A 27,244-nucleotide genomic window follows, 5' to 3' on the forward strand; every position below is an offset into this window, starting at 1 on the left:
AGCCCCCAACAGATGGCCAGAATAAACCAGTCTTTACCTTATATCTAACTAACCACATAATACAAGTGAAAATATGTGTGTGTGTATGTGGCGGAAGTGTCCACTTACACAGACACCCTTCTGCCTCCACAAAGCTTTAACTCACAGTGCTGAGGAGCCACCCAAACACCACACCACACTGCCCACCACCCAAGTGAAGATTTTCATACGGGGACAATTTCATCCTAGATGTTCTGTTTTTCCTCCAGAATGGACATCCCAGGGTTCCTTTCTCTCTCCATGGGAGTGGAATTTTCATGACCCACTACTTCTCCTTTAACCGTTTCCAACCCATTCCTATGGAACACAGCAAACAGAGGATAGTGTTACAAATTAGTGAAGTGATATTATCTAATGCCCCAAAACAAATAATGCCTTTTTCAAATAATCTGGGCGCCACTAGGTCCCCAAGCTAGTGTAAAATTATGCACAGTTGAATGTTGAATGGCCATTGCTCATTTCTTGTTTATTCTGTGAAATATTTCCATGCTTCCTCCCCCACCTCCTCTTTTCAAAATCACAAGTGTGCTTTTGTATGTATAAGTGTTGTTCACAGTATTCCCTGTCCAAAACAGCCTCCTGGCTGCAGCACATACCATATGTCTACTTGAATAAAAACATCTTACATTGCTTGTGGGGGTGTCAAACATTCATAAACAGGAATAGAGGTTTGCACAGATAGTGTGAGATTTATTGGTAGAACTCTGTATGATTTATAATAGGTCTACAAGGGTTTCTTACTTCCTGTTGTGTAAAAATATGTATGTAAAATGCAAGTGTATATATTTATTTAGAGCATTTATACCCAGCCTTTCAGTCAAAAAGGCCCCCAGAGCAGCTTATAAATTGTTAATTTGAGAGTTCCCTAAGCATTATGTTACAGACAAGCCCTAGACTAATCATGCTGGCACCACTAATAATAATAATAATAATAATAATAATAATAATAATAATAACAATAATAACAATAACAACAACTTTATTTTTATGCCCTGCCACCATATCTCCAAGGGGACTTGGGATGGCTTACAAGGGACATACCCAAAAATACAGAGTAAAAACACACAATAAAATAAATTAACAACAAACATCAAAAATATTTACAATCATGGTACACATTTTAACTTGCCATCATGATGCTGCATTGTTGTATACACAGACTAACCAGGCCAGCACCACATAGGTATTGCTGGCCCAGCCTGTTTTCAGCCGGCCAATGGAAAGCCTGCCCAACATAGCTTCACTTCTGCTAAGGTCAGAAATGCCTGGCCAGACAAGAGATGAACAAGGAGTTGCCTCACCCTGTGTTGATTACAAAAAGAAGTGAGACATCACAACTTCTGTCATGTCAATGATTGGATCCAATCAGATCCAATCCAGGTATCCTCACAGCAAAAGAATGTGAGATCATTCTGGAATTTCCAGAAAACACCAGACTTTCCCCCAGCTTTGCTTGGCTTGAAGCAAAGTCAAATTGAAGCAACAAAAAAAAAAGATAGATCTCCCTGGAAGTAGTGGTAAATTGTCTGGTCTACCAGCATTGGTTTCGAGTCCACCTTATTTTGCTGTTGTATTTTGCAAATACCAAAACATCTCAAGGAGGTATTCACTCGAGTCAGATTTGATCAGCTCGAGACAATGGTTAGATACGGGAGATTTAACAGCATCCCTTATAATGAACGGAGTTGTATCTGCGGGGCACCTGAAATTGAGGATATAGCACACATATTGTTTGATTGCAAATTGTATCAAAAGGTGAGAGACTTCCACCTTGGTCCATATATCAAACGGACAATGTATTGGGATTCTCACATCAGAACAACATATTTTATGTGTGGCCAAGACCCAAAAATAACATATAAAACAGCTCTGTACTTAAGCAAAACAATACGTCTGAGAACCACATATGTAGGGCTGATTGGAGTAAATTGTAGGGGTGATAATGAAATATGATGTATATACTCAGCTTGATCAGTTTATCAGTTTTATCATGTCTTATCATATGTATTTACTGTATAATTATAATTATATTATTTTAACTTTCTACGTGGAGTGTGATCAGGTCTTGTCAGGCCTTGTTGTTCTGTTTCATATTGTGATATGGCCTAAGGGCTAATCAATAAAATCAATAAAATCACTACTACTGCTGTTGTAGATGCATCCTCTGAGGCCACATCTGTGACAAATGACATGGAGGGAGGGTAGGTCACCTGTTACTGGGACCAAGGCACGATGCAGGTTTTCCTAGATGGTGTTCTCTCATAGTAGTAAAAACTAAAAGCAGACAAAAACTGAAAGGAGAAAGGAAGGGAAGGGAGTGATGTCCCTGCCCTTTTATTTCTCTTTCAGTCTCAATATTCCTCGCCTGTAAAGTGGTTTTCTTTAGGCTGTGTCTTTATGCAGCTGTGCTGGGCAGTTATGTTTGTATCTTTAACCTATAGAGCGTGTGGAGAAATGTAGTCTCTGGGGTCAAATCTGACTCCATTTGAGATCAGCACTAGAGACTTTCCCAGATGCTTATGCCCTCTTCCCCTTGGGATCAACTTTGTTGTTGTTGTTGTTGTTGTTGTTGTTGTTGTTGTTATACCCTGCTTTATCTCCTCCAAAGGGGACTCCAAGTAGCTTAACATAAAAGGACCATCATAAACAGGATTAAATATAAACAGTATTTAAAAATCCCCAGATAAAAACCATTAAAACAAATTCAAAGTTAAAAACCACTTTAACCAAGTTAAAATATGGTTAAGTAGATCCAGCGTTGGAATGTTGAGAAAGGAGGAGGAAGATGCACCAGACCCATTGACACTACACAGGTATAAACTATACAATATGACCCCCCCCCCCCCCCCAAATCCACAGGAGATATATTCCAAGAACCCGCATGGATCCTTCAAAACATGGATAATAGCAAGCCCTATGTTTTGACTATGCCTGGACTGGGAATACTGTATACCATAAACTCTCACTAGAGGACTTAGAGCAGTGGTTCGCAACCAGTGTGTCCCCAGGAGTTTTGGCCTACAACTCCCAGAAATCCAAGCCAGTTTACCAGCTGTTAGGAGTTTAGGAGCTGTTAGGAGTTGAAGGCCAAACCATCTGGGGACCCACGGATTGAGAACCACTGACCTAGAGAGACCCACAAACACCTGTAAGGTTTAGCAAGGAATATTTTTGTTGTGGGTCAGTGAATTAATATCAATAGAATTCATGGATATGTACTCCTGTTTAACCGCATTATTTCTGTCTCATTGAATCTGGGATTTGCAGTTTTGACAGGAGATTGGTCCAGAGGGGGTTGGCCATTGCCTTCCTCTGACTATGAGAGAGTGTGATTTTCCCAAAGTCTTTTCCCAGTAAGAGCTTCCATATTCTGAATGAGGAATCAGATTTTGATCTCTCAGAGTCCTGGTCCAATACTCCAACCACTATACCATGCTGGTTTTCCCATGTCACATGGGATGTTGAAAATATAGTGAAAGTTCCCCTTATAGCACTTAAACGTCATGTATATAAATATGGTAAATAAATACATAATACATTATAGCACTCAAATATCATGAGGTGGCCCTTTTCAGCTTAAAAACATTTAAAATGGTAAACTAGAGGTTGACAAAATCTTATGGTCTGACTGGCATAAGGAAACCTGATTGAGAACATGAGAACCTTGCTGGACTAGTTCAGAGGCCAGTATGTGCTAGTCTGTTTCACACAATGTCTAACCACATTGGACATGTGTGAAAGCACCACCCTCTCATTCATATTCCCAAATATTGAGAGGCAGTGTATCTGATATCAGAGGTAATATAGAGCTTTCATGATCAGTAGTTAGGAATTTAAAGCGACCTAATCTAGCTGTCTGGTAAACTGAATTCACGTAAGATAGACGTGTATCATTAAAAATGAGCGGCAGCAACAGTGTTGCTATTGCTAAATCTTCCAGATATGCCTCTTGATAAATGATCCAATTAGATGCTTAAACTAACAATGTATCTGGTGATTTTAATTAATATACACAAATCTGAAGAGAATCCAAGCAGAAGCCTTCAGTCTCAATCTGTACATTTCAAATATAATTGAAACACAAGGGGTGGCACATTGAAGATATTGGTGCCAAACATTTAGAAAGGAGAAAGAATTCCAAAAAATAAACATTGGCCACAAATTGGACTTTAAAAAAAGGAATGCCTATATGAGAAGCTGGAAACCACAGACCCTGATACAGTTCTTCATAATTTTTCTCTTTAGTCTGAGAAAACACCAGAAGTTCAGGGACTAATTTTCCTCCATATCTTGCTCTCCTTCTTCAGTAGAACTACCCCTTAAATGCAGTTTTGACAAGGTATAATGCTTTCATTACAGATACACAAATACTTTGAGGAGCAGAGAAGCTTAGCAGTCTTATCTTTCTTTTATAGATAAGTTTTGAAAGTACTGGAGGATGATAATAGGGAATGTGGCTCATAATAGCAAGTCAGAGAAGCACACAGATGCTAGCATTTGTAAATACACACTTTGCTCAAAATACCTATTAGAGCAGCAGTGCAGTGTTGGTATTGAAAGAGAAAAGGGAATGCTAGCTCAGGTCTAAAGGACAGAAGAGTCTTACTTATCCATCATAAACCGGCCGGCAGAACATTGGATAAGTGAAAATGTTGAATAATAAAGAGGGAATAAGGAAAAGCCTATTAAACGTCAAATTACATGATGATTTTACAAATTAAGCACCAAAACAACATGTTTTACAACAAATCAACAGAAAAAGCAATTCAGTAACCAGGTGGGAGGTAGACTGCATTGGATAATACAGAACGTTAGATGAGCGAAGGTTGGATAAGTAAGACACTACTGTACTTCTAGTATTGTGCAGGGATCATTAAATTGATCTGCTATCTTGATTTTGTGTTGTTTACTATTTTAGTTTGTCAAGTCCTGTACCAGTTTGCATTTTAAGAAGGAACCACATACAGTATGAAAATGTATATGCATATTGTGCATGTTTCTCCTGTTGTTTGCATTTTTCAAATGTTGACGTTGCTCATGTCCAATTCAGTTCAGTGGTCATCTTTCTAATGATTTTTATTGGATTTAAAGTGTAGTCTTTAGAGTCATAAAAGCGTAGCCCATATTAGTAAAAGCAGATATGGAGAAATACAGGAGGGGGATCATGCTTATCTCCTCCTTAGCAAACAGCAATAATTCTTTGGAAAGACCTTCCCCACCCCCCAAATTATGTAAGCATCTTGGATCCTCATTGCTCAGAATAATTACACAGAATCACTCTTTACTTGACTTTTTGATCAATAGCACACCATTTCATTCCCTGTAGAGTACCCATTATTGTTTCTATCATTCTTGAAGGAAATTGTGCAGCAGTAATCCCAGGAACTGGCATAATTGCCATTTTATTTAATATTGACTTAATTGGGACCCAGAATTAATCTGCTCATTGTGTGTGACATTTGAATTAATTGACTTTCCAGTCTTCATTGCCTTTTGGACATGATTACTTGAAGGTATAATGTGAGGCCCTATTTTTTAGCCTGAATTTACAAGTGTAGGAAAAAAACAAGGATATTGCATTATGAACTACTATAGTTTTTAGGCATTTCACAGACAAACCCATTGTCTATGAAATAGGAACATACCAGTATTGCTCTTTTTCCTATCACACAGTCTTCTAATATCACTCTAACTGAACCATCTTGTAAACAACTCCTCCCTACTTGTACTTTGCCTTTCCTAGTTCATGAACCTTCTTATTTTTAACTGGAAGAACTGTGCAGATATTCCAATTATTTGCCATTTCATTGTTTTAGTTCAGTGGTTTTCTGCTAGAAATAATAAAAATATCTAGGTTTTCTGCTAGAAGTTGACCATAGGGCTGACTTGAGTGACCTCAAGATTTAAAGAGAGAACATACATATACAGAGTGAGAGTGACTACATATAACATATTAATCAAAGCCATGAACAATCAAATCCACAAAGGTGAAAGCTGCAAATGCGAAGGTTCAACTCTTATCTTTAAATCTCTTTTGCTGTCCTCCAACATTCCGCTTTCCATTCTTGAGTTGAGAGTATAGTAACCTCTTTGAGAGATAGTGTCATTGTGGCCAATCCAGTGAAGTTGATGATGGAAGATCATCACTCAATTGCTGGTGGTCTTTGCTTCTTCCAGCACAGTGGCATTTGTCCACCTGTCTTCCCAAGAGATCTGCAAGGTTTTTTGGAGGCAATGCTGATGGAATCATTCCAGAAGTTGAGAGTGACGTTTTTAGATGGTCCACGTTTCTCAGTCATATAACAGGGTTGGGAGGACAACAGCTTATAAACAAGCATCTTTGTATCCCTACAAATGTTCCTATCCAGATTGAGTATCTCTTATCATTTGGCACCAAATGTGTTTTGAATTGGGGGGGAGGGGGTTGCTTTTGTTTTTATTTGGGGAATTTTAGATATACATAATTATACACACATTATATAATTATACATATATAATAAACATGCATTATTTGCATATACATCATTAGATACTTTGTATATGGGACCCAGGTTTAAACATGAAATTCATTTATGTTTCATATGCACTTTATACCAAGCTAAAGGCCATCAACAATATTGAAGATACAATGGGTTTTTTTATAAAAGTAGTGAAGGCTGAATTAGTTTCCCAATTCCTATTTGAATCTGAATTGCTACCTTTGGAGCTCTTTTGGCTGTACAGCTTTTCAAATAAACTGCCTTCGTTTATCTTGCGTATGTCAAAGTGCATTCCTTCCATATTCCTTTGGGTGGAAGCAGTGATTCTACCAGCTGAGAGATACATTTCTCTGCACATCATGAATTATTGAAACAGGCTACTCTGCATGTCAGTAAGCTCTGTTTATTTTCTTTAAGAGATGAAACATCTGCAAGTCCTATGAGGAGAGAGTCTCTGTATTTGGATACTGTTTGGCTATTTTAATCCAATCATTTGGATGTCCCCAGGCACACTTTCAAAGGATTGAGTTGGATTCCTCCAACAATCTCTGTTTAAGAACGGATTGAGAGAGATTTTTATGCAACAGATTTTATTCAAAGCTAATGGAACCAAAAGTGACCATTTGGTGCCAGACAATATACTCTCTTCGTGTGTATATAAGAGTACAGTATGTAAACGTTGCTTTCACGTTAGATGTCGTGCCTGAAGCTGTTTTTTTCCATCTTAATTCAGCCATCAAAAACAATCTCTGGACAGGTTATTGCCAAAACTGTTAATTGTTAGCACCTTCAAATTGTTTTCTAGATAGATAATTACTACATTAAATGGCTCTTTAAAATAAACAGATCCTGGGAACAAGCAGTGAACATGTATTTCCCTTGCTTCCTTATACTTTGGAAATGAAGGACACATTGAGAACAGAATGATGGCAAAATGTCAGAGCAAACAAATAAGTTAAGGTGACCATTTTTACACCTTTATCTGGAAATAAATCTCTATGCATGATACCTGTAGACCGTGGATTGTCTACAGACATCACACTCAACTCCTGGAACAATTCCATCAGTGTTGCCTCAAAAAAATCCTGCAAATCTCTTTGGGAAACCAGGTGGGCAAATGTCAGTGTGCTGGAAGAAGCAAAGACCACCAGAATTGAAGCAATGCTCCCATGCCATCAATTCTGCTGGACCATGTTGTCCAAATGCCCAATCACTGTCTCCCAAAGCAGTTACTATACTCCCAACTCAAGAATGGAAAATAGAATGTTGGTGTACAGGAAAAGAGATTTAAAGATGGACTTAAAGTTAACCTTTAAAACTGTAGCATAAACACCAAGACCTAGGAAACCCTGGCCTTTGAGTGCTCTAACTGGAGGTCAGTTGTGACAAGCAGTGCAGTGGAATTCAAAGAGGTATGACTGGAGGACGAAAGGGAGAAACACACCAAGAGGAAGGTGCGCCAAGCCTTCCACCTGAAAATTGATGTCCTCACTGTGGAAGAACATGCGGGTCAAGAATAGGACACCACAGTCACCTACCTATCCACCACCAAAATATTACATTTGTAATGGACATACTTAGATAACAAGGGATTCTCTAATATATTGTAATATAGGATTCTAATATAAAACAATAATTCAAATAATATTTTGCTCTCCCTGAAGTATAAATGTTTCTAAGTCATCCAAAGGTTTTAAAATTTTTGAAATTGTTACAGACCTTGTTTTCTGATCTGTATCTTTTACTTTCCCAATCAAGATAAGTTTCATTCCTTTCCTATCATTTCCCTTTGGAAGCCCTACTGTTTTGGATGATTTATAGTTCAGCCTTGCCATTGGGTTTGCAATTTGATGCGGACACAGACCTAGCTATAAATTAGGATGTTGGAAGACATTTCCCCAGGTGGCTTCTTGGCAGGTGCTGAGAATAAAGTGTTTGCTGCCATCACCTGCAGCAAGTTACTCCAGTCAGGTTGGCAAATGTATCTTGACCTAATCAGCAATGCCCACATATGGAATAATCCAGCCCAAGAGTTGGGTGACTGACTCCCCCGCTTGTCATAGAATATCAAAACACACTTTCTGATATGATTTGGCTGAGCATCTTAGCTAGGAATACCTAAATGCTCACTCAAGTTTTATAGGCTGGTCTCTGATTTGAGGTTAACTCAACTGCACAGTAAGCATTTATTATTTCTGTACCATGCTGAGCATAAAAAATCTGCCTAACTGGATGAGATCAAAAATTAATCTTGCACAGTATTCTGTTTGCTGTAGTGTCCAGCCACACGTTGGAAAAGTTGCATTTTGAATTGCCATTCCCAGAATCCCCCAGCCAGTTGCATTGCTCCCAAAGAAGAAAAATGTCACCAAAAGAGAGAAGACAACAATTTTGCATATAAATTACATGTGCTGATTTTTATGTGTAGACATGTCCTTAGAAGTGACTATAATTTGAATTGAAATGCAGTACTTCTCTCCATAATGAGAACTTTTTTAAAAGAAAGGAAAGACAAGGCATACCACATAATAGAGCAGATTATTTATACCACACTTAGGTTTGTGACCTGCTGGGCGTTTTTCTTTCTGGATTATCTCCAGACAACTTATACATGATTAGCAGAAAATATAGGTATCATGCAGCTAGAGGTATAGATAGATGTGGTTCACCCGCCGAAGTGTTACCTATTGATCTACTCACATTTGCATGTTTTCAAACTTCTAGGTTGGCAGAAGCTGGGGCCGACAGCAGAAGCTCACGCTGCTCCCCGGATTTGAACCTGTGACCTTTTAGTCAAGTTTAGCAGCTCAGCAATTTAACCCATGGCACCACCAGGGGCTCCACACACAATTATCAGTAGTACTACCCTAAAGGGAGTTTCCTGTCCTATCTTGGAAGCTAAGCTGAGTAAACTCATGTTAGCACCTGGATGGGAGACTACCAATGAATTCCAGGTGTTGCAGACTATATTTCAGAGAAAACAGCTGATAAAAACCACATCAGAGTATTCCTTGTTTAAGAAAAACCTCTGGAAGTAATGGGATTATCATAAGTAAACAGGCAACTTTAAGGCACATTTTCATACACAAGAAATTAAGAGCTTTGAAGTTGATGGCATTACTAATTCTGTCCAGAACTCAGAAAAGTTATTGTCTTCAACTACGACTCCTAGATCTGTCCATCCATCATGCAGAGGTTATAATTCCCTCTGTTTTTGCACCTATTTTGAGTCCTTAATATTCACATACTTGTTGATTGTCAAATTTCTTTTCCTTGTCCAGTCAAAAAAGTGGCATAATTTCACACTGCAAAAGAAAATGCAATGAATATATTTGCTCTTCTGGGTCTGCATATGTTCCTCCAGCTTCAGGCTTGCTGTTAATAATATAGTCCTGGTTCACAAAACCGAATTCAGAAAACTGGCCCAAACCAACATGTATTGTGTTAATCACTGTGATTTTGTCATGAATACACTTCATATAAGAGTTATACTTGCATATGTCAACTTCATGTAGTTTGGGGGATTTGACCCCCCTCGAACTCCCAAAATCTTGGTAAGTAATTCTCTTTCAAGCTTGCCAGATTTAAGTATATATGAACTATATACTCTGTGACAAAGGTCCACAGAAATATCAGGGCACAAGACATGCCTACTGATTTTTTAAAAATGTTTCCATAGCAACAAGTGTTTCATTAAAAAGAATTGATTGTGCAGACTCAAAGCTCCCTTGAGAAACTATTAGTCCTTCCTTTTCTTGGTAAGAATAGGCTGTCAAATTTTAAAGCTTACTTTCTTTTACATTCTTTGTGAGAAAGTTTAATGTTTTGTAAGTGTCATTTCTGGAAAATCTGACCCACTTTGGGAAAAGTGAACTGCATTTGAATGTTTTGTATGTGTAACATTTGTTCTTTGTTTTTTAAAAAAGATCTGAATGTACAGTAGAGTCTCACTTATCCAACATAAACGGGCCGGCAGAACATTGGATAAGCAAAAATGCTGGATAATAAGGAGGGATTTATGTTATGATTTTACAAGTTAAGCATCAAAACATCATGTTTTACAACAAATTGACAGAAAAAGCAGTTCAATACATGGTAATGTTATATAGTAATTACTGTATTTACAAATTTAGTACCAAAAACATTGCAATGTATTGGAACAGCTGTGGCAGGAGGCATACTGAGTTGGATAATACAGAATGCTGGATGAGCAAAGGTTGGATAAGCGAGACTCTACTGTGGATTTCCAAATTAATATCTGTCTTTAACATGATGGTTTTCTGCATTTATAGCTACAATTATTTCTTTTTTTCCAGTCCTTCCCAGTGCTAAAAACATAGAGGGATGTTACCTAATGCTCCTCCGCAGACAAGAAGTTAAAATAAGCCCAATAAGTAATCCCTTATGGCCTACCTAATAGTTATTTTTATTTAATTCCACTTTTCTATTATATTTTGTGATTTCCTCTTTTCCATTACATTTCCAGATATTTCCATTACATTTTATGAATGCAGAAAATTGATTTGTATATACAACCATCCCTCTACATTTGTAGTTTTGACTTTTGCAAATTTGATTGATTGTGAATTTGGTTTAAAATGTTCTCTCTAGGAATCTTTAGATCCTTTGGTGCAATCTATGATCATCTTCTGCTGGAAGCAGACCACAGTGTCACACTGGAGACCTTACAATTTTCTATTGAGATCACCGTTCTAGAAATCTCTAGTTTCTCCAGTGAGATTCAGTGGTCAATGTCCAATGGAAGCTGACAATAGAGTGATGCTGGAGGATCTAGAAATTCCTAGAGAGATGTTTCCTCAAGTAAAAGTCAACTGTCTCTCTATTTATGCTGGAGGACTTAGAGATTTTTCGAGATAACACTTCTCTAGGAATCTCTCGGTCTCCTAGCACAATTTCTATGTTCAGTTTCCAATGGAAATCAAGCAGAGTAATGCTGGAAGACCCAGAAATTCCTAAAGATTCCCTCATGTTAAAAAAACAGCAATTTCTTTATTTGAACTTTTTGACTTTTACAGGGGTCTTGTGTCACTTACATCAGAAAATTTGGACTGTAAATCTAAATCCTCTTCAGCTATTTGGTCACCTGCTTTCAGTAAACACCCCAAAAAAGTAGATAGTGACAATGTCAAGAGGAAAGATTTTTAATGGGTGGAAGTCTTCCTCGTCAGGAGAAACAATAACGTTTACAGATTATTTGGAGAACTTCCTCATATGGCAGAAGAGCCTCTTAAGTGGGGTACTCCTGTCCCCAAAATCAGTTATCAAATGCTTCTGCAAAGTTGCAGAAACAGTGGGCTGTAATCTATCTCACTTAGCCTTTCCTCTCTTGACACAAGGTCCTTTCAATCAAAGGGTTTTCACATCACCTTCTAGCTGCCATAGATTTAATGTAGGACCTTTTGTATGGAAAGCATATCTTCTACCATAGAAGTACGATCCCTCTGTCATGTAGTTGAGCTCTGGGTCATCTGTTACTTCTTGATGTTGACAAAATGAGAGCCTAAAAACAGTGAAACTAAATTGTTGAAATTTTCCAGCAGCATCTATATTGCATTATTCGAAATAGATGATATCAGTTAGCATAAATCATTTGTTTCTCTAGACTTTTTTTTTGAAGATCTTTTGTGTATATAGTTAGCACAGTTTAAACCCTTTTTTTAACTAAGAGGGTTTTTATTGCATCTTGTAAAGGACTTGACATTGATTTCTTAAGATTTCTTACCAACCTTGGGGAAAGTAAGACATGCAGGGTACAATTTAAGTGGAAAGCTGATGTCTTGTGGGACTTTGCTACAAATAGTGCATCACCCAATTATATGAATAATCTTCTCCAAAGATTTCCTAGCAGAGACACTTTAGAAACTCAGTAGGTCCCTTTGGCTATGTGGTTATCTGCACTTAAGGCTGTTAGACATTTTGTCCCCCGATAAAGGTTCCCAGCTCACTAGACTTATAGGACTTTTTGTAACGGTGATTCACATGGACAATTAAAAGGATTATTTCCATTCTGCAGTACTTATATAGCTTTCTTAAGAAAAAAATAGAAACTTGATAATTCTGATTTCTCACTTGATTTTTCTTGTTTTTCTTGTTACATATTTGCTTCTATCCTCCATTATTGAAGACGTGTGTTATCACAGATGATTCTGGACAAGAGAGGCTAAATGGGTGTTCTTCACTTGTTACATATCATCTAGGGATACTAGGGTTTTGTATTAAAGAATAAAAAATCTAATGTTTTGATGACAGACTATTTTTTTCTCATTCTCCTTGACAAAGAACAAATCCTGGGAGGGATCCTCCTCAACTTCACCAGGACCACAGCAACAGTAATGTAAATAATAAAGGATCATAGCTAATTAGCTGTCCAGAAATGTGAAAGGCAGTAACTGATGAGTGGCTAACATGAATAGGTAGTCATCTGGATCTGCAAAATTTTAAGTTGAATTATACTATGGGAGATACAAAAAAAAAAAGATCTTTGCTGATTTTTTTTAAACCCAGGGTCAAGCTGGATTAAAAGGCTTACCCTGAGTTAAAATGCATTAGCCTGTGTGTGTCAATTGAATACCCCAGGCTAATTCAGATGCTACATTGGATGCAGTGTAGATGCAGCCTGAGACACACTCTGCTGCTGAATCAAGACATAACATCAGGGACATAACATCACTTCCAGTTTAATTTTTGTCCATTTTCAGCTGGGTTTTTTCCCCCAGGACGTGGGAAGGGAGTAAGCATATTTCAGTATTTCTTAACTCCTTTTGGTCTACCACACTGAAATGAACCCAAATTAAAATTAAAATGAATTCTGGGTCCTTTTGAAGATACTTTGGGGGAATCGAGAGTCCCCAAAAGGAATTCAGGAAGATTTGTGGTTCTTGAGGTTCCCTACTCCTGATCTAAAAATGCCCCACAAAGTGAATCAAGCATTCAGCAACCTCCTTGTGCTGTCACACAAATAAATACATATACCCGATTTAAATCACAAAAAAAAAGCATTTTCCTCAGAATTAGTGGGTACTGCCAGCAAAGTCTGAGTGTTCAGATTGGACTGTAGAGATAAGGATTTTAATCTCTGCTTATCTGTGGAAATCCTCTGGATGACCTTCGGCAAGTAAGTCTTTCTCAATCTCAAAGGAACATGAAGGCAAACTCTCTCTGAACAAACCTTGCCGAGTAAACATGCTGATAGCTAATTCACATCAGGGCCACCATAATTTGGATACAACCTGAAGATAAACAACAGTGACAATGGTTGCATCTTGAGGAGGTTCACAAGGATGTGACAAAATGGACAAGAAAGTTGCAGACCTTCTGATGTTGTTCACCCTTAGCTACAAAGCTTGGCTATTTTCTTGGCTAGAATACATCTCTGTATCTCTCTATGCTCCTCTTTGTCCAGAGTTTTGACCTCATATTCTCTATTCTTCTTCCACAGATCCCCGTGATGGGAGGAGCCTTTATGGACTCACCCAACGAGGACTTTAGTACGGAGTATTCCTTGTTTAATTCCTCTGCCAATGTCCATGCAGCAGCCTCAATGCCAAGCCAGCCGGAAGAGGCATCTCGTTCCTCAAACGATGCCATATTGTTATGGATTGCCATTATAGCCACGATTGGGAACATTGTAGTTGTTGGAGTTGTGTATGCCTTTACCTTCTGAAAAGGATGGTCTGAAGAGGTGGAGGATTTCTTTGCTGTCTTTCATGAGTGCAGATGTGTATGTGTGTGTGAACAGACAGAGCGATAGATAGATGCGCACATACCTGTACAAAAATGTATATCTTTATAAATACATGTGGGTAGATGCTGTTTATTACCTAAGACAAAGTTTAAACCGTTGGCAAAACTTCCCAGCAAATATTTGGAAGCTTTTGTAAATGATGTCAGGGATGAAATGCCTAATATATAGCATTAACCTGATAAATGTTAATTTTCTGTAAAAGGCCCATGTGAAAGAAGAGAGAGGAATGTTTGGCTTAGAGTCTGTTTTTTACTGGTTGGTAAATTTGTTGCTCTTTTTTCCCTCTTGCAGTGAGATTGTAGTATCTAATCTACTGCTGAATTGGAATTCGAAACATGTATTTGTGCAAATGTGCTACACCTCTTACATTTTCTGCCGACCTTATTCTCTTGCTCTCCAGAGACGAAAAGCAAGTAGGAATCTAAATCTGTTCTGCTTTGTTTTAAAAGGGAAGGTTATGGCAAGGTGGCATGTAAGAAGTGGCATTTTCTTTTGTTCTTTACAAAGCCCTGCAAGTCAAATGCACGTTATTCACAGAAATGTCATAATCGATCTGTTTGATATTGGAGGCCTGGTTTAGTTTGCTCACGCTTCACCTATCAGAGAAAGAAAATGGCACAGATTTCTAGAAAGCTTCTCCATCCAACTGTGTAAATTTAAACTAGCATATAGTCAGTGTTCCACATTCGCTGGGGTTGGGGACACAGGACCTCTGCAAAAGTAGAAAAAAATGCAAGTAAAAATCCCACTGGATTTTTTTAACTTGAAAAACTATCTCTCTGGGAAGCTTTTAGTCCTCCAGCATGACTCTAAGGTCAACCACCACTAGAAAGACTTGGAGATTGGGAGAAAGGCATTCACTCTAATAAGATATTGCTCTAGGTGCTCCAAAGTGGCTAGAGAACATCAGGCAGAAGATGATCACAGGGTTACACTGTAGAGCAGTGGTTCCCAACCTGTGGGCCACAAGACCTAAAATCAGGTTCACGAAACATGCGGATAATAACATAGTCCAACCAATAAAAAAACTTTCTTGGTGTCTTTGTTTTTAGGTCTGTTTCTGAGGTTATTTGGAGTGCTGATTCAGACAATTGCATTGGATAGACCACATCAACTCTAGATTATTAAATATGGTTTTCTGTGGGCGAGGAGATGGTGACTACTGGATGGCATATGTTCTGTATCAGAAACTTGACCTGAGATGGTCTATCCAATGCAATTTTCTGAATTAGCACATCAAATAACCAAACCTAATCTAAAGTTCACCAAAAACTGATTTGTAACCCTTTTGGTACTGATGTTGGAGAGTGGTCCCTGGTCAAAGTGGTCCTTGGCCAAGTGGTCCCTGGTCAAAGTAGTCCCTGGTCAAAAAAAGGTTGGGAACCACTGCTGTAGAGCTTAAACATTCTTAGAGAACATTTTAATCAAATCCATGAATAATCAAATCTGGAAAAGGTAAACTCACTAATATGGAAGGCCAATTGTACTGGATGTAAAAGCATCATGGTATAAGTACTAGACCCTATATTGAAGCATATGTTTTCAATAATATGTTTGATAGGTCATCATATTGCTCTTGAGTGGGGGAACACGATGACATTAATCTAAGAAGTTCTGTGCATATGCAATGGTTCTTCTGATCACCATTAAGTGCACTCAAGTTTCTGTTTGTATGCAATACAATATGGAGTCTGTTCGGTACTAGAGATCTATGATAATTTAATTTTGTGTTTCCTCAGTTTCATAGAGATAGTTTGTCAAAGCAAAAGGTCTTCATTGCCATATTACTCCTTTAAACAGGAGTGCTTCTTGGTGGAGAATTCCTAGTGCTACTAATCCAATATCATTCTGCAGCTATTCCATTTTTTCCTCTATAACATAATAAAATTAAAAGTAGTGGGAAAACATGGGAAGGTTCCAAATTGAAGTTGACAACATCTGGGTCAGTTATAAAATTACATGAATAAGGCAGGATGATCAAATCATGAGAATTTCCTATGGAAGCACCACAATAGTTTTAAGGAATGTCTGTCCTGTTACATACCATGAAGGAATTGGAGAAAGTGGGTCAAGGAAAGTTTTACCTCTTTCCCCTGCCATCGCTGTGCCCTGTTTAAAGATTAAACTTGGGGAAATTTCCTTCCTCGGAGTACAACTGCCAGAATCACAAAAGTAGAAATTATTATTTTTTGCATGATAAAGAAGAAGGTCATGACAGCAAATGCTCTAAAAATATCCTTCCAGTTTTTTGCCATTTATTCTTCTGCCATAGCCAAAAGTGAACCTTAACATTTCAGTGAAAATATCTTACACTGAAGTCTGAAATTTTATATGTGATGAGACATTTGAGACTAGTAGTCTAATCCTATAGATTATTTGCAGAAGTTCAGTGGAAAAATATACCCTAGGGCTATAATCCTGAACATCATTATTGAGGAGGCAGCATCCATGGGATGCAGTGAATAAACACTCGTAGGACTGGGTGGGCTATGATGCTTCTTACCCAAATTACTACAAAGGTAAAGGTGTTATCTTTTTTTAAAAAAAATCCTAAGAAAGTGCCATTAGATACAAAATGACAGCTAACAGCTATTTATAGCCAGTTTCTCAAATACACGGACGGAACTGTGTAGCGATTGCATTGTAATTACTGTACATATTTCCACAGTTTAGATTTTAGGTTGCTACTTACAACATGCCAAAACAGGAACTGTATTGTCAAAGGGCAGTGTTTTGACTATAATTTACAAATGTTAATTCTATGGGGAAATGCAAATTTAGAAGAAATGATTCTAGATCAAATAGAAATGCAGTACCTCACACCGTAGTGAGGAAGACCGGAACTGGATCAGCATATTTCCATGGTTGTCCTACTGTCCAGGTGTTGATGGTTGATGTTCAAGGCTGCTGCTCTTTTTTCTTATGCTTTTTCGGGGGATGGAAAAGTCTTGTCAGTTTTACTTTTTCCCACACTTCTTTTTTAAATGTAGAGTTCATCTTATTCTGAATATGAAGACTTCTGTGCATTTTTGGTAACTTCCTAAAATCCAGTTGTAACAAAGGGTATATCTACTATGTAGAATTAATGCACCACTTTAATTACCGTATTTTCCGGCGTAGTAGACGACTGGAGGTATAAGACGACCCCCAACTTTTCCATCTAAAATTGAGTATTTAGGATATACTTTGCCGTATAAGACCACTCCTCTTTTTTGTAGTAGCTTGAGAGAGCTTTCTTCTCTCTGGGCTTGAGGGTTGTCTTCTGCCGGAGGCTCATGGCGAGGGAAAGCCAGCATAGGCCTGCGGCAGCAGCAGACACAACCCAGCAGTCTCTATGGCAATGCAGCTTGCCGCTCCTGCTCCCTGCGCCCCCCTCCACTCTCCTCCCTCCCTCCCTCCCTTCCTCCCTCCCTCCCTCCCTTCCTTCCTTTCCTCCTCCTCCTGCTGCAACTGAGGAGGAGGAGAGATTTCTTCGCTCCAGGCTTGAGAGCCCTTTTCTGCTGGAGACTCATGGTGAGGCAGAGCCACTAGGCTGGTTGCGGTGGTACAGCCCAGTGGTTTCCATGGTAATGCAGCTTGCCGCTCATCCTCCCCAAGTGCTCCCTCCTTCTGCCCTCCTCTTCTCCCCCCTCCTCCTCCTCCCCCTTCTCAGGCCACGCTGCTCGGGACGCTGGAGTTGGAGGAGGTGGGCAGCTGCCACTGGAGCAGGGCACTCGAAGCAGCTACTACTGCTGTGCCCCTCCAGCACTGCTTGGCTCCCTCTGTCAGGCTTCAGTCTCCTCCACTTCATACTCGCCTTGGTGGAAGAGGAGGAGGAGGAGGTGGAGGAGGCGACGTGAGGAAGCCACTGGGTGATGGAGAGGAGGAGGAGGAGAAGCCACCAGGAGAACTTGAGGCATTTGCTTGGCACCCTTGCCAAAGTAACCACCCGCCCTTTAAGCAACATTTACTCATCCCTTCCAATATATTTAATATAATAAATTTTATACCCAGCATATTAGATGACCCCCGACTTCTGAGAGAATTTTCTAAGGTTAAAAAGTCATCTAGCACACCAGAAAATATGGTACCATGATTCAAGGCTATGGAATCATGGGAATTGGAATTTTATGGTCTAACTTTCTCTCCGATAAATAATGCTGATACCTCAGCAAACTCTAGCTCTCAGGATTCCATAGCACTGAGCCATGGCAATTAAAGTAGTGTCAAACTGCATCAACTCTACAGTGTAGATGTACCCAAAGTGTTCACTTCTCTGTCCTTGCCAAACCAGTGGGCACCATTTTCCCCTTCATGGAAAGATCCTTGTCATACACCAGAAATATTAAATATGAGGTATGTTTTAGAAAACAAAAATAGCAGTTCAGCTGTCACTTGGTTGAATAAACCAACCTTCACAACAAGACATGTGAAATCAAAGCCCTGGCCCAATATGGATGAATTTGTCTCTTTAGGGTTTTCCCCTAAAGGTCTTTCCCTCCTAAATAGGATGAAATTTGCAAATTTCAGCAAATTTTAATAAAAGCTTGTAAAAATAAACTGAGCGGAATGTTTCGCCATGTGATTCATCCACTCCATTGTACATATTTGATTTGTACTGGACAGTCTATCAAATGGAGGTTGTTCATATCACCAGGGGCTTCAGTGATACAGAGAAAGAAAATTTGTTCTGGATGTTATTCTGGACTTCAGAGGGTTAATCCAAGATGTCCAGTGTATTTAGATATAAGGTGCTATGTTTGGATAGCCGTTTAAATGGAGAAGTGGGCCCTTTGAAGTATAGTCATGTTTCTATGTGTTTGCAATGTTTTCCAACAGGCTTTGAGTCTAGTTTTGAGCCTATTATACAACCTCAAATTTCCCTTATTCCCTTGCCACTCTCCATTTTTAGAACACTAATGAAAAGCAAATGAGTTCAATTTCACACCTCAAAATGTTTTCCAGGCATATTGCTACATTCATTATTAGATCAATTAGGTATTCATAGGGGTTTTAGCAGCTCTGTAAATATTCCATAGCTATGCCTTTTCTTGCAATGAAAACCATTTTTCCATGGTCAATAAGCGGGGGGAGTCATTCTGCCATGTTTGCATCTAGTTATACTTATTTTTACCCAATGGGTTTCTACTGACGCTTGACGAATTTGCCATTAGAATGCTTTACTTTAATTAATTTCTGGAATTCAGTCTGAGCCCAGTTAGTAGTGTTTGTGTTTGTCTTCCAAAGTTTTGAAGCAATCATTAGTGCCAGATAAAAGAGGACTAGAATCAACGTAGGGAAAGGGGAAATTGGAAATAAGGTATTTTAATATGCTCTTAAAATACATAAAAGGTTCCAAAAGGTAGTAACAATATATTATAATTAGCAGTATTACCCATAATGTATTCCTTCCAGCATCATGACAAAGAGGCAGAAATGTATAACACAAAATATAACTCATCTTACCCAGTTAGTGCAGTTATATCTCTTTGGCTCTGCTAGTTTCCATATTCATATTCCATACTTTTGCTCATATCGTTAATTATTAATATTATAACTTGATTGCTGCGATTCTCTTGAGAGACAGATTTCAATGGCTGTTGACTTTGACATTAACAAAGAGTGTATTTTTCCCAGCATGCTCTGGTACAATCTGTCGTGTTTTGTGCTGGGCTTACAATTTATGATTTCTGGTCCAATGAACTGTCTACTATGATTCTCATTATCATTTGTGGTTAAGACTAGTGCTTATGTCATTGTGAACTCTTGTTGTCCGGGTCATGTTCAGTCACAACATGTCCAGATCTTTGAGAAGTGTCCATTGAAGTCTGATTCCTTCTGGAAGGACTGTCATCTTTAAATTTATTTATTTATTTATTTATTTTGGACATTTATATGCCGTCCTATCTCAACCTCCGCAGAGGGACTCAAGGCGGCTAACAACCGGCACAGCATGGTGCCCACAACAAAAAGCATAAATATACACATTCAGTAAAAACAATATAAAAACAGTATAAAAACATTCAAACAATCACCGATTTAAGTCATCATCCTGAAAGCTGTCAGTCCAAATCCATTAAAGCCGTAGCTTTGCCAGCCAGTCAGCCTAGTCTGAGAAGGCCTGATTCCACAGCCAGGATTTCACTTTTTTCCAAAAGGTCAGGAGAGATGGAGCCAATCTAATTTTGCTTGGGTGGTACTTCCACATCCGAGGGGCCAGCACAGAGAAAGCCCTGTCTCTTGTCCCTACCAACCGCGATTGCGATGGTGGGGAAACAGTGAGCAGGGCCTCCTTTGACAATCTTAGAGTCCTAGGTGGATTGTAGCGAGAGATACATTCAAACAGATAAACTGGGCCAGAACCATTCATGGCTTTGTAGGCCAAAGCCAGCACTTTGAATTGTGCTCGGAAGCTGATGGGCAGCAGGTGGAGCTGGCGTAGCAAAAGCATTGTGCACTCTCGATAACCCTCTCCCGTAAGCAACCTGGCTGCGGCCCATTGGACTAATTAAAGCTTCCAAACAGTCTTCAGAGGCTGCCCTACATAGAGTGCATTGCAGTAATCTATACGGGGTGTAACCAGAGTGTGGACCACCGTGGCCAACTCCGACCTCCCAATATACGGGTGCAGTTGGCACACAAGTTTTAATTGTGCAAAAGCTCCCATAAAAGTACAAAGCATCTCCCCTTTTTTTGTACTTTAACATTTGTTCTGGCAGGGAAAAAGTAGAAGCAGGATAGAAGGGTGGAAGTGAGTAACTGCTGGGAGAAAAGACATCTATTTATATAATGTAGATGTGGTGATGAACGTGTGGATTTTGAATGTTCAGGGGAGGTGTAGTTGGAATCTTCCTGGCCACAAGACTAACTCAGCAGAAATGAAAAGGTCATATTGGATGTAAGGTGTTGGAAAAATGCTCAAAGTTGGTAGTTTTGCCAGTTCCTTCATCAATGCTGCAAGATTTTGGGGAAAAAATGCAGCTGCTAACATAATGCACCAAGAGAATCTCAAACTTTATTCTTTGGAGACAACTTCCTGTTCAGCTTTACTATCCTCAAAATGTCTGCAAATTGATTATCTATGAGCTGGTGGAGATAAAATTAAAGCCAGCTTCCTTCTCTGATCTGTTGCATCTGTTTTCTTTTCCTATCAAAGCTCCCTCTTCAATATCCTCAAGGGATTCAAGGCCCTAATAATTTCTCCATGTTCTCCTGCGGGGAATTGAGAGTTATTAATGTGTAATGCTCTTCTCTTCACACCATGTCCCTGAAAATGTAATTTTGCCCAGTTTCCTGCAGCTAATCAGAGAGGCATAGAGGTCTGTGAAATGAACTAGGAAGGATAACAGCTTTTTAGCAGGAGTTTAAGTAGGGCAAAGTGAAAGCACCAGGAATAAAACTTTTTTTCTTTTTCCATTGGGAACACTTACAGTTTGAAATGACATCTTAACTCTTTGTTGTTTTGTACACCTTCAAGTCATTTCCAGCCTATGCTGACCCTAAAGGGAACCTATCATGGGGGTTTCTTGCAAGATTTGTCCAGAGAGTTTGTCTTTTAGCCTCAGAGGCTAAAAGAGTGTGGCTTGCCCAATTCACCCAATATTTATTTATTTATTTATTTGCAGTATTTATATTCCGCCCTTCTCACCCCGCAGGGGACTCAGGACAGATTACAATGTACATATACATGGCAAACATTCAATGCCATAGACACACAACATAAATAGACAGACACAGAGGCCATTTAACATTCCAGCTTCATGAGGGTATTCTGGCCACCAAGGGAGCTGTCACTTCACCATCCACTTGTGACACTGATGGAGTACTTCCTCATTCTTTGCATGCTTGCTGGAGCTTTTTATGGCATTGTAAATTAGTTAAATTAGCCTCCCTGCATAAGGAGTACCTAATTTTCCTACTTAACAGATGCAACTGTCTTTCAGGCTGCAAAGCTCAACAGCAAGCTACACAATGGTAGGAAGCTCACACCCAGGCTGGCTTTGAACTCATGGCCTTTCGGTCAGTAGTGATCTAATGCAGCTGACTCCCAGCCAGCTGCGCCACAGTCCCAGTGCTATAGGTTTTCATGGCTAAGGAGGGACTCTGTCTCCAGAGTAATAGCAAAAATGTGAAATCACCGTGCTGATTGTCTTAATTTTTACTTAGTGTTAACCCATATTTCTAAAAAAAAAAAATGTTTGACTGTAGTTGTGTGGCAGAAAATATATGACAACATGCCGTGATGTAAAACTGAAAAGAGCAAAATACTTTCTCCAGGTAAACACATAAATGGATTTATAAAAGTTTGGACCTGGAAGGAATTCAAACAGCCCCTGTTTAAAATCAGCAAAGGAGAACCCTATCCTATCCACCATTGATCAGATCTTACTGTGGGGAAGCAACATTTACTTAATAGTTGCCCCAAATCAGTTTTCTTGTTAAAAAAAAATGTATTAGAATTCTGAATGTCCTGGTGTCCCATCACTCATTTTTTAAAATAGGATAAGATTTAAAATACATTGGGAGAAAAACAGGATTCCGTTGTTTTTCAGGAGTGAACAGATTGTCCACCTTTATAGTAAAACCAAAGGATTTGGGTTTTAATGCAAACCAATTGCATTATGGCCCCGGATTATGATTGGAGATTGTGTGATTTTAATAGTTATTATAATGTTTATATGTTTTAATGTGCACTTTAAGTTTTAATTTTAAATTTTAACTTAAATGTATTTAATTGTCTATTGTCTAAAAGCATCAAATAGTTGCCATATGTAAAGCCACCTTGAGGTCCTTCAGGGTAGAGAAAGGCAGGATATAAATAGAGTAAATAAATAAACAAAGGGCAATAGAACAAAAATAACATCTTTATGGATACCATCTTGCATGAATTGCAATATTGTTAAGAAAATTTCACGTCAGCATGATAGATTAAAAGAACCAGATTCTGTGACATTTTCTCCTATAATATATTCATCTCATCCAGCTCATTCTGAGTTTATGTACATGATAGGAATGACAGAAAGCCAAGTCCTTCTGGAGACTTTGGTCATGCTTAGAGTGCTGAATTGGGGCTCTTTTTCTAAAAATAAATTCTCATATTTTACATGTAGAACATAGTAACAAGGCAGAATATGGCTTTTCCGTGATGACAACAGCTCTACATATTGAATTTGGCCAGCGCAGAAACTTGAAAATGTTGTTTCAATCTTGGTTTGATAGGAAGTCACCAACATTTAGAACACAAATTTCCTATTGTTCTTTTATTCAGTTCTTCCTTTTCTCTTTTTTGCTATGTTTTCAAAATGTTTTAAAATGGCTTTTAATTCAGTGTTTAGTTTTAAAGCGTTAGCTTATTTGATTACTTTTTCATTGTTCTCCAACTTTAGTTTATAGTTCATACTGAATTTTGTTACAACTTGTGTTGTATGTTGCTTTGAATTGTGTAATGGGAGAAAGGCAGGACTTACTAAACAAATAAGTACTTGAGATTTTTTTTAAAAAAAATGAGTGTGGGAAGTGAAACTGACAAATTCATCCATATTTAAACCCCATTGAGTTCAGTGCGAAAGATATGTTGCAGTCAGATTCAACTGCATTTATTGTGGAGTAAAGCAGCCTTCATAAGCTCAGTTGAAATATCGTATTCCAGAGTCTCCTAAAAACAATAATTTGTGGGATTCCAAATTATCTTACTTTCGTTAACATCTGAATTGTATAACTATTATTACACTGGTCACTTCAACTGATTTTATTTCTACTAGCAACCCTACTCCCAACAGCAAATTTCCTTCCAGAAATAGGAGAAGGTACTCTTGTTATGTGCCTTCAATTTGTTTGCAACTCTAAAACAAGCCTAATTGGATTGTTTTATTGGTAAAGTTTGTTCAGGGAGGATTTATCATTGCCTTCCTCTGAAGGTGAGATAACGTAACTTGCCCAAAGTCATCCACTGCATTTCCATGACCTAAAAGGAATTTGTTCTCCATAGTCATTGTCCAGTACTCAAACCACTACTAGACAACTCTGGCTTACAGGACAAGTCACATTATAAATAATATTTTCTAGTAGGGTTTATAAAAACTTTCAGCCAGAGCAGCTTTAGATGCAGGATGACTGCTAAATGGAATCAATCTTAGTTAGTAATTGGATGGGAGATGGTCAACGCATATTAGATTCTGAAAGTTATATTTCAGAAGAAGGAAATGGCAAAACCAACTCTGAATATTCCTTACTTAAGAAAACCCTATGGAATTCTTGGGGTCACTAGAAGTCAACAGGCAAGTTGAAGGCATGTATATACCTAGCAAGTTCCACATAAGTGTTGCTTATTGAACATTATGCTGCTGTTGTCAAGGCCAGGGTAAGGTTGCCCATGAATCCATTAATGTAATGGACTAATAAGAATGTATTTGCCATGGAACCCTTCAAGGATAATGCTGTCTCAAGTAGCAGTGAAGCAAGGAGATCCTAGAACCATTCACTTCACATTTGAAAGAAATGCCCCGTCCAAGCATAAAAAGGAGAAAGGAGTTGACAATGCAGTGAAACAGACCATTGCTTTACTGGATGGTTCTGGGACCACAATGAGCCACTTGGAACCAAAGCTTTTGAAACCTCACCACCACCACCACCAAATTTGAGTGGAAAGTGTGCAATGAACTCTCCAGTGTACTCTAGTGAGGACACTGAGTCACACACATAAACGTACTGCACATAAAGTCACACACAAACAGTCCTTTGCCTAGTCTGAGAGAAAAATGATAGGTGAAGCATGGGACTTGGAAATTGAAAGTTGGGAGCAGAGCTGGAATAACAGACTTTCCTTGCTCCTCCATACTTGAGAAAAGGAGTGGAATTAGTATAGGACAAAGTAAGGGGCTCAGTTGCATGAAAGGGTCTACTCATGTTCAAGGAAATGCAAGGACAAGACCCTTTCAAACCTGACACAACAGGCAAGGACAGAAATGCCAGAAATGGAGTTGTGTGTGCCCTCACTCTCATGAAAGCAAATAGAATACTGTGTGTATGATTATAGAAGGAAGATATGACCACGAACTGCAAGGGTCAGAAACACTGAAGGTCCCATGTTGATTTAAAATAACCAGCTACTTTTTTTTTCATATAGGAGTTTGTGACAGAATGGTTCTTTATATGTTCTCTCTTTGATACATTTTTCCCTTCTACTACATGGTTTCTTTAGAAATGCCTACAATTGTACTGTTTTTATCTTGTACAAATTGTTCTACTGAAACTTGTATTCTTGTAATAAATTGTTCTTGAGTCATGAGGTGATTGAACAAAAATGAAGAAAACAATCAAAAGGGTTTCTGCATTTTCCTACGAGTTTGCGAAACATATTGTACTACTCATGGCTGGTTTTAAGCAAATCAAAATATTGTATATTCTTTTTCACTACTACAATGTTCTTTGTTGTTTATGAGCCTCACTAGACATGTAACTATTGTTCTTAATCAGGTGGGGTGAAATTGCCTTTGTTTAAAGTACAGTTACATTTGTGATTTTTAAGAAAACAAGTATTAAAGTTGTCAATGTTTGCAAATGGTGTCTTTTTCTATTTTTTCGCATGAAAATTTGGTAGGTATAGACCTCAGTCCCATCTTCCCTCAGTGCAGAATAAACATCTGCATGCAGAAATCTGTTATGCTAAGAAATACTTTCTGATAAGTCCCTGAAGCTGCCCAACATGGCCATTCAGTGCTTTGCAGTGAGCAAGTTGGTTCAGCGAAGCATCTGACTACATCCCCATAGCTAGACAGTAAATGATCTGCAGATCTAAATCCTGAGCAGATCACAGAACACATAAACGGCAAAGATTCAGTTCTGTTATACACTGACAAGACAGACAATTGTGTGTGTGTGTGTGTAGGCTTTCCCATCTTTGGTATCTTGGAGGCTGTGCTCGGTTCTGGCCACTGGTGGGGGTGCTGTCACTCCACTTTCCCTGTCAAAGAGCTTTGTTCATAAACTTTCCTCCTTGATCGAATCGATGGCATTTTTCTGGCATTTCCTTATGTGTGCCTTAGGTACCTCCTCACTTAAGTGGTACCTATTTATCTACTCACATTGCTGTTTTCAAAACAGCTAGGTAGGTGGAAGCTGAGGTAAAGACCAGGAGCTCACCCTGACCTGGGTTTCATACTGTCAACCCTTTGGCAAGATTTACTGCAGCTAAAGCTCAGCCCTGTGGCTTCAGGGGAATTTCGGTAAGGTGGGGGAGCCTTTAAAGCCTTTAAAGCTCCACTGGCTGCCAGTCTGTTTCGGGGAACAATTCAAAGTGCTGGTTATGACCTTTTAAGCCCTAGACCCAGTTCAGGCCCAGGCTATTTGGCCAGTTGCATCCCCTTGTAGGAACCTGCCTGGACCCTGAGATCTTCAGGAGAGACCTTTCCCTCAGTCCCACCTCCATCTCAATCTTGGTTGGTGGGAATGAGAGAGTGGGCCTTCCTTCTCAGTGGCTGCCCCTTGACTCTGGAACTCCATTCTTCCCACAGAAGCCAGATTGGCTGCCTCCCTGCTGTCCTTTTGGCAGCAAGCTAAAACCTTATTATTCAGGCAGGCTATTAAAGAAGAAGGTTGTTAAGTTCAGTTCTTCAGGGGGTGCTGTATTTTTGGGTTTTTTGTTGTTTTGTTGTTGTTGTTTTTTTGCTTGGGTTATGTTTTTATGGATTTTAACTGAAATTTTAATACCATTTATATTTAATTCTATTTAAATGTTTGTATATTTTTAAGATTTTAAATGGTATTGAAATTATTTTAATATAAGCCTCTTTGAGGCTCCTTGTAGAGAGAAAAAGCAGGGTATAAATAAACATTATTTTAACCATGACACCAAAAACCTTTTTGATTGAACTGTGTAAAACTAACTTTTCCAGTTCTTCTAGACAATTGGTTCTTCTAGCCCAATATTGTCAACATTAGGTATAGTTGTAGACTTCACAGGTTATAATGAATCTTCTGTGCA

At 38.7% G+C, this 27,244-nt stretch overlaps 1 protein-coding gene across 1 annotated transcript in view; it reads left to right on the forward strand.

The window, feature by feature from the left end:
* C1H14orf132 (chromosome 1 C14orf132 homolog) overlaps nt 1-25,822 on the forward strand; it is a 69,733-nt gene extending 43,911 nt beyond the window's left edge. Inside the window, exon 3 of the mRNA XM_067468199.1 lies at nt 13,978-25,822. Coding sequence (XP_067324300.1) covers nt 13,978-14,202 — 225 coding nt within the window. The 3' untranslated portion in view covers nt 14,203-25,822. The remainder of the gene's footprint in view (nt 1-13,977) is intronic.
* Nucleotides 25,823-27,244: the final 1,422 nt, after the last annotated feature.

Source organism: Anolis sagrei, chromosome 1 (assembly GCF_037176765.1).
Source record: "Anolis sagrei isolate rAnoSag1 chromosome 1, rAnoSag1.mat, whole genome shotgun sequence".
Taxonomy (NCBI): Eukaryota; Metazoa; Chordata; class Lepidosauria; order Squamata; family Dactyloidae; genus Anolis; species Anolis sagrei.